We start from the raw sequence: 14,705 nt of genomic DNA, 5'->3' as shown, positions 1-14,705 counted from the left end.
TTTGAGGAGTTGGGCTCAGCCTCCTGTGGTTGGCATGGAAACACAACTGGGGCCTCCACGGAAATGGCCCCATCTGGAGTGATCTGGTGGGACTGGTCATGTGAACAGTCGGGCAGTTGGGGAGGTGAGGAGGGCAGAGTGAGGGGCCAGCCCCTATCAGCAGAGGAGAAAGCAGGGCTGGCAGGGCGGGGAGGGCCAGCTCCAAGGGGAGGAGGTCTCAGAGCCAGGGATGAGTTACTCTCACCCACATTCCCTGGATGCTACATGTCCAAGATGACTTGGCTGTAAAACTATGGTCACATGACAAATAATTGGTTTAAAAGGGGGGAATTAAGGTAGCCCGTGGAGGACGGGGGAAGGATTTTCTACCTGCTCCAGATCCAGCAGACTTTTCAGTGGTTGTGGATCTTATTTTAATGGGTTTCTAGAAGCACATATTTGATACATTTTCTTGAAGATGTAGTTGAATTGGAGGGAAAATACTGGGAGGAGTTCAGAGCCCGCTGCTGGCCGTGTGCACCAGCGGTAGGCGGCACTTACTAGGAAACCAGCAGGTCTCTGCTCAGGATCAGGTGCGGGTTGGGCTGTGGTGCTGAGTGTGAAAGGCTTAATTCAAACCTCAGTGTCACAGGGCTGAGTGGCCGTCCCTGAGACCACCGTGGTCCATGCAAATGCAAATCATGCCTCCCAGCCACAAGGCACACAGAGAGAGTCCTTACCTGCTTTCCTGAACATGCTCACTTCAGGAAAACTAGCTTTCACCTACCCCTCTGTGGGCTTGGCCACCAACTGGAATTCAGTGTTTTTTTACCCCACCGTGTTAAAAGACTATTAATGCGGGAGATGCTGAAGGTCTGGCTGAACCTGTCTTCAGTTCCTTGTTATATTAACTTCCTTTTGCTGCTTCCGAATGGATGACCTGCGGCAATGACTGCTCTGCAGCCCCTCCAAATCTCCCTCATCCTCAGCGGAGAATAAACATTGGGTCCAGACAACGTGGCTTCCTCCTACCGCCTCGCCCCCTCAGCAAATAGATCGGTGTCGGGGCCCAGAGCTTTCTGGGCTGTCAGCTAGGAGGCCAATTAGTGTCCACAGTGGGGCTGGATTTTGTGATGTGGAAATTTTCCCCACTGTAACTGAACTGACATCCCCGATGAATCCCACGGGACCCAGAAAAGCACGAGCCCTTTGAGGAATGGGCGTAGGCTCTCCTCGTTCAATAATAAAGGCCCTCAAGAGTTATAACATCTATTACTGTGATGAGCACTTTCCATATAAGGCGATGAAGATGTTTGAAGTGGTATTTCAGTGCACTGATGCAAATCAAAGCCAAATGAAAACATCCGATCATTGGCGAATCCCTGCCAATTTCCTTCTCCACTACTGTCTTGTACCCTCAGTGAGAGTCAGGGTCTACGCCCCCAGCCACATGCAAGTGCAAAAGCAGCGCCTGCTGCCCAGGGGAGCCCACGTGATCAGAAGTCCGCAAGATCTTCCCCAGACCCGCGCTGCTCTGTGCCGGGCTGGCTTTCCAGCCAGTGAGCCCCAGAGTGGCTGGGCGTGCGGGTCTCCACGTGAATAGGGCACTCTGGTGTGGGTGCTGATTTGGGAATCTCCCTGGAGGACCCGTGAGCAGTTTCACAAACACTTTTTTTGGGCAACCTGGGACAGGGTTAAGCTGTAATAAAAAGGGGGACCAGGCCGATTTTCTTCAAGCCAACGCACTACTGTTGAGAAACAGGGACCTCTGAGGAACACACACAGAAGGATGTGAATTCACTAGGTGTTACTGTTGAATGGCGGGGCCAAGTGGCAGAAGCGGAGAAAGTAGAATTCCAACTTCACGGTGGCGCTGGGTGTCTGATGTGGAAGGGGCGGGAGTGTGTCTGCATCAGTGAGAAACTCGGTCTAATTTCAGAATCACTCCCTGGAGATGAGGGAAGGACAGGGGCCACTGGGAAGTCCTTTTTTTGGCCGTGTTCTACCCCAGTGACCCGGTTCCACTGCAGGCCCAGACGACTGCAGAACATTCCAACAGTGAGGCCAGGAGGAGGAGGAGGTGGTTCTACCCACACACTCAGGGAAACTGGCCAGACGTGGGCTCCTTAGCGTGGGCGAGGAGAAGTGGGGATGCTGGAGAGGAGGAGGCTGTCGGTTCAAAGAGGTTCTGATACCGTCAGAATCTGCATCTTCTCTAGAGGACTCAGTTTCTGCCGCATCATTTTCTTTGAATTGGGATGAGATACGAGAAGCAGTTTCCAGCCTAACCCAAACCTGGAGTCAGGACTCAAGTCAGGTGAAGCTTTGAAAGAGTTTCCCGGGTGAGCCCCAGCTGGGTGGCAATGTCTCTTGGTTCTCAGTGATGACCTCACCCTTTCCCAGAGGCACTCAGGAGCCCCACAGGGAGTTAACGGAGGCACCAAAAGGCCTTCCTTCCCACCACAGGGTGTCTGAACTTTCCAGCATCAGTCATCCCTTCGGCTTGAGGCCACCCTTCAGGAGATCTATAAAACGCAGATCTGGGGAGAAATGAGAGTCATTTATCAGACCTCTGACAGCAGGGCCCAGGGCCTGGGTGACAGACACCCCAGGAAGGCCACTGTGGGACAGGGAGGGGCAGCAAGCCTCAAATCTGTAGCAGCGTATTTCAGATTGTATTTGCTCATTGGTGGGTCATGAGATCAATTTATTGCAAAGGTCGCCGGAATGAAAGAAATTACCAAAAAATGATACAAATGAACTTCTTTCCAAAACAGAAATAAACTCACATAGAAAACAAATTTATGATTATCAAAACGGAAAGGAGGGGGAGGGATAAATCAGGCGTTTGGGATTAGCAGATACAAACTACTGTATATAAAAATGACAAACAACAAGGACCTACCGTACAGCACAAGGAACTATATTCAATACCTTGTAACAACATATTATGGAAAAGAATATATACATGTATAACTGAATCACTATGTTGTACACCAGAAACTAACACAACACTACTTCAATTGAAAAAAATAAGAAATTACAACAGAACATTCAAGATACAAAGTGCATTATTACATACACTATTGTTGTCATAAAATCAAACTTCGGTCTCGTTAGCAGGTACCTGTGGGCCGGGGTGCGGCACTGTCAGGCAGCAGGGGCTCAGGTGAGGAAGTGCACGAGGGCCCCACGCTAAGGAGTAAGATGGTTTCCCTCCTTCACAGCTTTGCTGACGCCTTCCCGGACGATGCAGCCCAGCTACTGCTCAATCCAGTAGAGCCTTTTTTTCAATTGAAAAAAAAATGCAGCAAAACATTCCAATAATGCAAAAGTAAGTGTCCTCCCTTCTAACTCCAGGGAGCCCCTTTCCTGAAGCCACCTTGTGTTTCTCTGCATGTACTGGCACACACCCGCCCCTTCTCTCCAGCCCTTACTTCTGTTTTTAAAAGCAAATGAGGGGGAGGGAAACAGCTCAGTGGCAGAGCGCATGCTTAGCATACATGAGGTCCTGGGTTCAGTCCCCAGCATCTCCATCAAAAAAACAAACAAAAGCCAATGAGAACACACTGACATGGTCTGCACCTTGCTTCCCACACACAATACATATCTCAGCACATGAAGGGCTACGTCTATCTTTTCACCTGCAGCACGATGGTCCACCATATGGCACACTGTGACTTTTGTAAAACCAGCTCTGATGGATGCATAAGTTGTGTCCAGTCTTTGCTTATTATAAACAATGCTGCAGTGAACATCCTTATGCCTGTCTGTGTACTCATGGTGGAACATGAGTAGGACAAACTGCTACAAGTGGAGCTCCGGGGTCAAAAAGGATAGCATTTGAAAAAGATTTTGATACACATTGTCAAATTTTGTTTGCTTCATTGAGGTGGTACCAAAATATATCATTTTGCTGCCTGGACCCTGCATCCAGGCTCCCCACTAAGCTTACAGAGCCCCAGGGGCCTTTCCTTTTGTCATCTAAGTCCCTCATGCCGCATCTTGACAAACTTCCTCCCTCCCGTTCGTTCTCCCTCCCCCATTCTTTACGTCAAGAAAGAACACTATTCGAGACTTGGTTCTTCTTGGATATTTTAACTTTCCTTAGTTGTAATGATTGTCAAAAAGGCTTGATTCAATGAATGTCTTGTGAAAAATTTCACTGTGCTTTAATTTGGATGAGACCAGGAAAAGGCAGTGTGTTAATTTCCTAAGAGCATTGTCTTAGAGATTACTTCCGGAAATAGCCAGAGCTTTGGGAGGGCCCTGCGGCTCAGGTTTGAGACACCTGGATCTCCTCTGTGGCCACATTTTTGTGGTGAGATATGCATGACAACTCAGGCAATGCTCTGATCAAGTTCACTGCCATTTCTGTGAATGCCCTTAGAACACCTACTGGTCGGTTTCTTCACAAATCTTAGTTGGAGGTGAAATTCATACTTAATGATGGAAGGTAAAATCTTTCATTTTTTAGTGGCTGGTGATCTAGTATAATGCTAACTGCTTGCGATTCTGTAACATACTGAAAGCGGCACTGCCACCTATGAGGGGAGGATTCTTCATGGCTAAGCTAACCATGGCGAGGGGGGCACTTCTGAACATGGGAGGAAGTTTCATTGAAAAAAATAAGAACCCAAACCTGTTTAGCTTCACATCAAAATTAGAATAAGTAACTTTTACTTCTCTTTCAGTTGTCACATTTGGTTTTCTTCAGTAGACAGCGGATTTTCTTGGAGGGTTAAAGCAACACACTGAAACATCCTCACACTTCAGAGGGTGTAAGATGTGATGTACGACTGACCTCACGTCTGCATCCTAAATACAAGTTTAAATGAAGCTCGCCAAACTGTGGTTACAGTTTTATTATGCGGGAGAACCATGACCACAACCAAATATGGGATACAATAAACATTTCACCTCCAAAAGGAACATTTCTGAAAAGGTGGAGATAGTTAAAATATATACTGAATTACACCCCCAACCCGAGATAAGCTGCCAATTGTCTACTGTCAGGGGTGTCAGAATAAAGCTGAAGCTAAAAATCTGTTAAGTTCAAGTTCACCTTTACCAGGGCGCTTTGTCTCAGAGCTCAGTGAAAAGGGGAGACTCTATAAAATCTGTACCAAACAAAGGATGTCGGCGGCTTGAATGCAAGAGACCAGTCCAGATCTGAGAATTCCAATAAATAAATGAAACTGAGCATTTATTGCCAACAATCATGTCACTGAGGCCGCAGAAAGGCTGGAGCCGGGCAGCTGGGAGGCAGGAGGGGTTTGGAGCCGGAGGCGGCGAGGGCCCGTTCCCAGGCTTGATTATTTATGGCGTGCTGATGCAGGGACAACTTGCCATATGAGGAACAGCTTAACGGAGGAACAGTCAAGCTTGACCAGGAAGAGGTCCAGAGAAGGAGAGAGAAACAAAAGGGGACATGAATAAAAATGACAGCTAATAAAAAATACAAATCTAAAAGGCTGTAACTTTCAGAAATAATTTAGAGCCAAAAGAAAAGGGGAAAAAAAAATCCCGCTTTGCTGGCTCTGGGACAACTTTCTAAGAAGCAAAAGACATTAAGCAAAATGAATGTGCTGCACTGAAGACCACAGTTCCCTCCGTGCCTTCCCGGCTGTAAGTGTGGTTGCAGCTGCAGCTGGGTTTATTCACAGAAAGGGAAGTGGCACTTTTGTCTGTCTTCAGCGAATGTGTCCATTTTATCAACAGATATTGTGCACGCTTCCTCAGCAGGTCCTAGACCCACTAGGGCTACCTGCTAAGCAAAGACACGGCCCCTGCCCTCCAGAGGCTGATGGTCTAGAGTGGGAAGCAGACAAGTCCACTGTCAAGGTCGGGACCCTGGGTGACAGCAGCTGGGTCAGGCCCAGGGGAGGCAAAGCAGGACAGCTGCAGGGGAGAATCTGTGGCCCAAAGTGGAGCCTGAAAGGGAAACAATTTCATCAATTTCGCTTCCTGTATTGATTACATAGCAACTTACTAAACCGCCATGCAATACCGATCCCAGTTTGATTATTTCAAAATTAAAATGTACTTTTTATACAGAGATGCCACTTTCTGCGGTTTGCTGCAGAATTTTTCATCCTTGAATTCTGGACTTGAGGCCGACCTGAGCTGTTTTAAATGATATTTTTATGACATAATGTACCTTTTCTTCCAAGTTGGGTCAAAAGCATAATAAACACCACCACTAGTTCCTCCATGGCCCGAGGGTGCCACGCGTTTTATGTGTGTGTCATTGACTCTTCAGAAAAAATGCCTTGAGGTGGGGTCATCACTCTCGTCTTACCGACGGGGGAATAGAGCTTAGGACAGTCGCTCTCTCCTGGTCAGTAAGCATCATGGTACTGTCTTCTGCACATCACTGCCTTTTGGTTACGTATGCAGGTTGGGAACCAACAACACGTCTACACCCAAGGAAGGCTTATCAGTCAAGACCCCTTGGCTCATCCCTGTGAGCTGTTCCCAGTCCTTTAGCTGAATTTTCCCTCATTTTCCTCCCTCCCGAGTTGGGGTCCCTCCTGCCACCATCTCACAGTACAAGTGCCACCATTCAGGGCCTGAAATGGCTCATCACAGGTGGCGCTGATGAGAAAGGGGCCCCAGCCAGGGCGCTCAATGCCAAGCCAATCACGTCTCCCTCCCTTTGCTCTTGGTCCCATTCCTAACCCTCCGTTTCTTTCCAGAGGCCATCTCTGCCCTCGCTGTCTCGCCCTCACTGCCTCACCCTCGCTGCAAGAATACAGGATTAAACACCGGCCACAGGTGTCTCCACAACCCTGGGAACTGCAGATGCCCCTTTACGTGCTGGGTGGACACACTGTCCTCAAACCTATGCCTCCATCGGTACTCTGGACCCGCTCCTCGGCCCCTGGGCATCCTGATCAGCATTTCGGAAATCCTTGCTTAGCATCTGAAGACTGAGGCGGGGTGGTCTATCAACTACTTTATACTTGGAATAAAATTTCATGGTTTGAATTCAAGCAGTATTCTTGGTAGATCTCTCTCTCTCTCTCTTTTTTTTTTTTTTTAGTGTCTTCAAGACTGATCTTCCAAACATAAACTAGGGACTGTGCTCAATGGCAAAGTCGTTCCATTGTGCACCCAGTTCTAAAAATACCAAACAGCAGAAGTCTGGTATTTATTTCTTAAAAAAGAATTTTTTTAATGGAGGTACTGGGGATTGAACCCAGGACCTCATGCATGCTAAGTAAGTGCTCCACCACTGAGCTATCCCCTTCCCTGTAGAAGTCTGATACTGATGTCTCTCTGAAACTGGGCAGAGGGTGATCCATCGATAAACCACAGCAACATTTTTCAGAGATTTTTTTATCCCTACCCTCTTATTCTCAAATTTATAAAACTATTTGCAAAAAGCCAAAGATTGAGTGTCCTCTTTCTGTGCTATCTGAGCCAAGTCAGGCCGATGAACACCTGCTTTTAAAATGAGATATTAGCAACCTTTAATGAGAAAGAATATGAAAATGAATATACGTATGTATATGAAACATTATGCTTTACACCAGAAACTGACACACTGTAAACTGATTGTATTACAATAAACAAAACAAAAGAAAATAAAAATAAAACAAGACACTAAAAGAGATGACTGAAGACCTGCCAGCTTATCAAGTAGAATTTAGTTCTTCCTCCGTTCAGGTAACTTCCTTTAACACAGAAAGCTGTTATGAAGGTGCCTGCGCCAAGCTTCAGGCACACGGGGCTGGCCGCGTGCACAGTACTATCAACCAAAGGCTGGAATTCTAGCGGGATGAGGGCTGAAATTCCCCTCTTCCAAGAACATTTTGCAGCCAGGATGGCCAGAAACTTCAAATGGCAACTTTTTCGATTCCAGATAACTTCCCAGAAATTTAAGAGGCAATCATTTACTCTTGACTTTCAAAGAGAACCTGGGCTTGAAACCTTGGGCCATCGCATCTAAAACCGATCCGCCAGCCACAGCCCTCTGAAGTTATTGGGGAGGGAGGGAAGGTTGCGACACCTGGACATCTGGATTGAACTATCTAGTTCGCTTCCCAGGCTGTAAATTTTCTAGCTCAAAAGACTATTTGAAAAAGAATTTCTTACCAAAAAAGGTGAAGTACTAAAAAAAATTTTTGATTACTTTGATATGGAACACAATGGCTGGATGATTTACCGATATCTCATCTTCAAGGGAATGTGTATTTTAGAAAACAGAACTTAAAAAATCTATGGCCTGAAAACATGGATTTTAAACTATGAGAGATGAGAACCTTATCCAACACACTGCTGTATGGCATGGTCAAATCAACCAGAGAATTTGATAAAGACCAACAATATAGTAGGATTGAAAATGGAGTGGTTCTGTCCCCTGGAAATGTATCACATTTGTTGATCTACTTAAACAGGAGCCATGTGAATATAAGCCCACACGCACGCACGCACGCACGCACACTCACACGTGTTTCTACTAAAAACTGTATCTGAGGAACAGCCTACCATCTTCTATATTTCAACCTCCAAATTTAGCTTTTTATTGAATCTGAAATAAACATAACAGTACATCAAATTAAAAAAACCTGCATATGTTAGAAAAATGCATCAATGAGATATATATATATATATATATTTCATAACAAAACAGAACTATGTTCAAAAACCACTCCTGCTCATTAATGCTGATCCTAACTTGTTTGATTTCTGTAATTAAGCACCACAAAGCCCCGAGAGGAAGCTGAGAGCAAGCCTCTCCTAACTCCTCCTCGCCCCTGTGTTTCATTTTTCGGTTTCGCTGGAGAGCGTGATGACTCCCCGGTTGGAGAGCGCATGGAAAATGGTCCAGAGCTGGGGAGGGTTCTCACAGTTGTGCTGCTGTTCCCAGTGCAGGAGCAGGTCTTCCTTCCTTCCCAGCGTCTGTGCACAAAGGATGCAGTTAAAGCCTGGCTGGGCTGGGAGGGGGGCAGTAGGGGGCCCGGGACACTCGGGGCTCTGGGGGTCTCCTCTGGGCTCAAAGGGTCCTGGCTGGGCTCCTTCGTGCCCTGTGAGGATTTCCACGTCGTTCTGCTGATGGAGGCAGAGCTGCTTTTTCAACGTGGGGAATGCGTGGAGTTCCTCATCAGAGGGACGATGCTTAAACATCTTTCTTCTCTTGGACTGTGGTTTCCAGGAAGGAGCAGCGTGTTTCCGCAGTTCATCCTGAGTGCCTCTGCCTCCAGGGAAGATCCCCTCTTGTAACCTGCCCTGAATTTCCTCTCCGTGAACGTGGAGTAAGTGAAATTTGATTTCAGCAAAAGACTGGGCAGTGATCTGACAGCGGCCACATTTGATCTGTAATTTGACTTCGTCGGCCTGGTTCAGAAGGAGGTCTTCTTCAAGGCTGGGCCTGTTCTCCCTGAAAAGTGGGGAAATAGCCTGGATCAGGTCTCCCGGAAAAAAAAAAACGGGACTCGTCTTTCCAGCTCTTGGCCTTTCGGGGTCTAAGATGGACGCGCTGCGGAGAAGTACAGAGGGTGAGCAGAGGCCGCGGGGAGCAGCAGTGTCACTCCTGCCTGGGGCCTCACACCTCTCAGGTTGGCGGGGGCCCCTTCAGAAAGAGGGTTTTCCTTTACGTATCTCCTCGGGAGCTAAGTCTTCTTTGGTTACCATGGGAACAGGTGGAATCACCATGAGAGTAGGAAGTACCAAGTGAAGCACTGTGGGGACCCACTGGGTCCAGCGGAGGTGACTGTCCCCACTTCCCCTCCCATGGCGTCCTCCCCAACCAGAGCACCAAATGCAGTTTGGACATTTTACCTAAAAATTGAAACATATTCCATTAAACCATTAAGAAGTGAGGTTTCTTTAGGGGAGGCTGCTATGTACATTAGTAAAAGGCACAGGTGTCTGAAAGGGGGCAGAAATGCTTAAAGAGACACAGAGAAACTCTAGAGAAGCCAGCCAGGAACAGGACAGGTGCACTTTACTCTTAATGTGTATGATCCACCAAGCCAGAGTTGGACAGAAAGGTCTGAGAACCATCGGGACAGTTGAGGAGGACGAGGGACAGAGAATCAAAAGTGCTGAAGAATGTTTCATTTTCATGGTGCTGATGAGAACTCGTTTCAGTGAGACCCCTCTGTCACTTAGAGCCAGGTGGACAGACAGAGGGTGTGTCCATGGCTTGCTTACTTCTCTCAGCCCTGCACGGCAGGCTCTCCAATGACTCAGCTGGTGTGTTTATGAAACTGGGAAGGGGCACGGGGGCAATGACACAGGAAATACTGCTCCGGCCCGTCAGGAAAACAGGGCCAACGGAGAGGGTCTGGTCTGGCACCCGAGGGGATGGCCGACGCAGCAGACGCCGCCCAGTCCCCACCACTGGTCACTCCATATCTGGGGCAAACGATCCTCTTTAGACAGAAATTCTGTGGGTATGAGTTTGGGGGAAGTTACTTGTAGAGGTGCCCAGGAACCATATACACTAAGTGACTCTTTCCTATTTCAGATGCAAGAATAACCTCTTGCTTGATGGTCCCCAGTGGACCCCAAGCTGGCATCTGTGTCCTGGCTGCCAGATGGTGGGGTAATTAATGATCATGAATGATCGGAAATGAAGGGAAAGGAGGCCACCCTTTCCGGAACAGGGGGACAAGGTGGCGACCTTATGAAATCTCATCTGAGGGACGCTTTCCCAAAGGCATCTTTCTGGGTGTGAAATCCCACCCTGTTCTCCAACCCGGACGTTCCTTCCCGCCGGCCCGCATCCTAGCAACACTCACCTGTCCACTGGCCCCTCCGGCTCCCTGGCACTCTGGTCTCCGGGCTGCAGTTCGCAGGGGGCGGGCTCGGTGCTGATGACGACTCTGTGAACCTCTCTCAGGTGGCCAAAGTAGACTCGCAAGTGGCCGAACACTTTGGCACACAGCTCACAGCACATGAGCTTCCGGGGCCGGCTGTCCGCGTGCCGGAGTCGCACGTGGGCGCTCAGGCTGCCCGGCCGCATGTACGTCTTGCGGCAGAGCCGGCAGCTGTAGGGCCGCCTGTTGGTGTGTGTGTTCATGTGCTCCTGGAGGTGCCGTTTGAACTGGAAGTGGTGATCACACACGTGGCATCGGTGCCAAGGCTTCTTAAGGCCGGAGAGCCCGCGTCTGAACGCAGTGCTGGGCTTAGGGGAAGGGCCGTCGGCCTGCTTAGAGCCCAGGTGTTCCGGGGAGAAGGGATTACTCAGCAGCACATCCTGTGCTGGGCTGCCGGGCAGCGGGGGCTGGACTGGGGCCACGGGAGAGGCCGGGGGGCCCGGAGCCGGCGGGACGGTGGCAGGTTTGGGCATGATGCTCCGGTACTTTCTCACAGTCCCAGGTGTCGGGCCGCTGGCTTCCTGCGGATCGGCCTGGACCCTTTCTTTGCCATCTCTACACTTGTTCAAGACAAATTTCCTTCTTTTGCCCTGAAATGTCAAAAGCTCATCTGGTACCTTTCGCTTCCTGCCTTTTCTCTTTGCTGCCCCACCATTCAGTTTTGTTTTGTGGCTAAGATCGGGTTTGGTGGCCAGACTGAAGGCATTTTCACCAGGGTTCTGCTTCAACACCGGTGGGACAGGGACCTTGTTGGCCACCTGTGGCGCCACACAGAAGCCTTCTGTGACCCCCAAGGTCTTGTCACTGGCTGCCCGGAGCCCAGGTAAAGAAATATCCACAGTGTGAATGGCCGATTCACTCTTGTAAACCTCTGGTGCTTTCATTCTTGAGTAAGGGAGGATGGGCAGTTTACCTCTAGAGACAGAAGAGACCACTTGAACCGTGTTGCCAAATACAGCTGGTGACAAATGGGTCACGGCTTTGGCAACACTGGCCTGTCCTTTAAGTTTCTCACTGGGAACAGTGGCGGGTTTCCTGGATGCTTTCTGGCCAGCATGGTTTGCTTTCCCTGACGTCTTTGGGAGGTCCAGCTTGGCAGCGGGCCCCTGCGGTACAGACGATGCTGGGGTGGCAGGAGGGTTTGGATCTGCATGGGCACTGGTCCCTGGAGGCCGGGAGTCTCTGTGGTCATCCCCGTTGGTCAGCACGGCGGTGCCCACACCTGCCAGGGCCTGGTCTGGTGGCACCCAGGCCTCGGGTGGACGGGGCCTGGGCGGGGGCTCAGGACGGGCAGGCAGGGCGGGGGGTGCGTGGGTTTGGACAGGGGGTTTGCTGCTCTCAGAGGAGCTGGGCATAGGCTTCCTTCTCGCTCCTTGGCTCTTTCTTGGGGGTTGGTACCGGGGAATAGGCAGCTTTAGGTTCTCAGGAAGAGGCAGTCTGGACTTCGGAATGGGCTGAGCAGAGGCAACGTGGGGCAGAGCGACCAGAGAAAATGTCCCCTCCTGGCCAGCGACCTGCATCAGCGCATAATTCTGGGTTGGCATCCCCAGGGGCTTCGAGCTGAAGGGGGGGCCTGGACTCGCCTGATCAGGGAGGGACGGCGAAGGGCACGTGAGCACTCGGGGTGGCAGGACTTTGGGCACGATTTTTGGAGCGATGGTTCTAAACTGACTCTTACTCTGCAGACCTTTCCCAATCTGAATGGTCCCGGAAGGGATGCTTGGTTCACCTGCAAGGATAATACAATATAAAGTCACTCTGGTGTCGCTGTCCCATTGTGAGGGCACAAATAAGCATCTCAGCATTTCCTCTGCCTGGAGTGCATTCCTAGACCACCCTGCCTACTGCGTCCCAGCGTGAAGGTCAGCTCCTGCCCGCCTTCCTACGCACTGATGACTGTGCTCCTCCGCGGGGCCAGGGGCACTTTCCACAATAATCTGTTTGTGCATCTCTACTACTAAACTCAGGGCTTCTTGAGAGCTGGGGCTGTGTCTTTTTCCTCCTTGTATTCCACAAGTCCATCCTCTCCATTGACCTAACTGAATTCATTTTTACAGACCAGTGCAACCCCACCTCCTCTCCTGATCTCTTGGCTGCACCCCCACCAGTAGGCTCTGCTGTGGACTGGATTCCTTTTACATAAATGTTTTCCCCGTTAAACTTCAGCTCTGTGTGGGTGAGGCCAGTATTGAAACTGTCTTGCTAGTTCCCACTGTATCTTCCGTATGAAACAAATGTTTCTTGTATCAAACTCATTTTTTGCTCAGTTTCAGGATGCCCGTCTGACCCACCGGAAGTGAGATTTGCTTTGAGCGGTGGATGGATTCCAGACTGAACGCTGGCTTTGTGGCCGTTTCCCAGGTGACTTGTGAATTTTCCTCTCACACCTTTCACACTGTTTATGTGTGTGCTTTTGCAATTAAATCACTAGCATTTAAAAAAAGCTGATGTGAGACACCTTAAAAAAAATGCTGGCAGGAAAACAAAAAGATCCAAAGTGGTAAGAAAAGATACAGAGACAACACACATGGCACCTCCAAGGACACTGACAGCAACAATTTCAACTGATGGAATAACAGTTCATGTTTCTAGAATTTACTAGTCTGGCAGAAGAGCAATTGTGACTTCTCCAAAGGGACAATTCAGGGAATGTTTCGATGCGCTGCTTTCTAAGGACTGAATCATGTTTTACTCCCTGAGGCCTCAGGTGCACAAGGCCTGGTTGCAGAACAGTCTCCCATCTCTAAGTGCCTCGTATGAGTCAAGCTTCCCTCCCCCTCGCGTTGACTAGGTACGCCTGCCATTCTAGAGCTTGGCCACTGCAGGCCCATGATTCCTTTTCTGATCCCACTGGGGACAGAAGCATTTTGGAATTTATCTGTTCATATTTTGAAGAGTAATAAGCTGTAGACACCAGATGGTATGTAACGCCCAGCAAAGTTCGCAGAGCATCAGTAATCCAACCTGTTACTACACGTGAGTGAAATACCCGAGTATTCACAAGTGGGGCGAATGGCGATTTTTAAATAGTCCTACTTCAGTTCAGGCTTGGCCTCTGAATGAGTTTTGGCGCCCGACTTTTGATACAACTTTCTGTTTTCAGAGCCTGTTAGATTTTGCGGTTGCAGGTCAGGGATCGAGGAAAGGTTTGCTTAGGAGCTACCAGAGACATAAAGATGAACGGACACGGTTTCTGCCTTAAGTGGCTGGCCACCGAGCGAAACAGACAATTAAACGTTAAAAAAGTCAACCTTGATTTTCACGTCCACAGTGAGTGAACTAACAATGTTAGCAGAAAATTGATTTTTTTCCCCCAGCAAAAATGACACTCTGCAAAGAAACAAATACGTCACATAGTAGGAATCAGGCTGAAATGTGTACTGACCGACCAACGTACCTTAGAAAGTAATCGCTGTTGGGTAAGAACAGGGATGTTAAAAACCTGCTCACATGGTTGCTTGCGTTAGAGTAAGGAGGAAAGGCAGCAGTGCTGTGGTCTGGGGAAGCCAGACGAGGGTAGTTACAAAATGTGGTGTTTTCCTTTTTAGCTTTGTTGCCGTGAAGTTCACAGGTAAACGGATTAGCCAGTCACCTCCTCACTTCACAGTAGTCACCTGAATTGATCTGTGACATCTGCTTTGTCTTCCTACATAATTTAATTCATTTTTTAGTTCTAATTTCATGGCCTTTCAATTTAAACATCTTTCACATTAAGCCTCATCTTCTCATCTGTTTGGAAGACGTACTGAAGTAAGTTGTAAATAAATATATTAAATCAGGGAATACACATATGTATAAATGAATCACTCTTGTTCACACAAATTAACACAACACTGTAAATTGACTGTCCTTCCATAAACAAACAAACAAATAAATAAATATAAAATCAAGACTGAG

The 14,705-nt window shown here is 48.6% G+C and overlaps 1 protein-coding gene across 4 annotated transcripts in view; it reads right to left on the bottom strand.

Moving 5' to 3' along the window:
• Nucleotides 1-5,152: 5,152 nt before the first annotated feature.
• The window catches only part of ZNF438 (zinc finger protein 438), a 147,220-nt gene continuing 137,667 nt past the window's right edge, over nucleotides 5,153-14,705 (bottom strand). For 2 of the 4 annotated variants that reach the window (XM_072954943.1, XM_072954942.1), the window contains 2 exons: nucleotides 10,731-12,537; nucleotides 8,650-9,463 (listed from right to left, as the gene is read on the bottom strand). In XM_072954943.1, the coding sequence (XP_072811044.1) occupies nucleotides 8,749-9,463; nucleotides 10,731-12,537 (2,522 nt within the window). In that variant the 3' untranslated portion in view covers nucleotides 8,650-8,748. Of the gene's footprint in view, nucleotides 5,364-8,649; nucleotides 9,464-10,730; nucleotides 12,538-14,705 lie in introns of those variants that run through there. The other 2 variants (XM_072954945.1, XM_072954944.1) reach the window with 2 other exon arrangements.

This window comes from Vicugna pacos, chromosome 35, assembly GCF_048564905.1.
Source record: "Vicugna pacos chromosome 35, VicPac4, whole genome shotgun sequence".
Classification (NCBI taxonomy): domain Eukaryota; kingdom Metazoa; phylum Chordata; class Mammalia; order Artiodactyla; family Camelidae; genus Vicugna; species Vicugna pacos.
The sequence above is the reverse complement of the archived record's forward strand: the minus strand, read 5'-3'. Positions and strand labels throughout refer to the sequence as shown.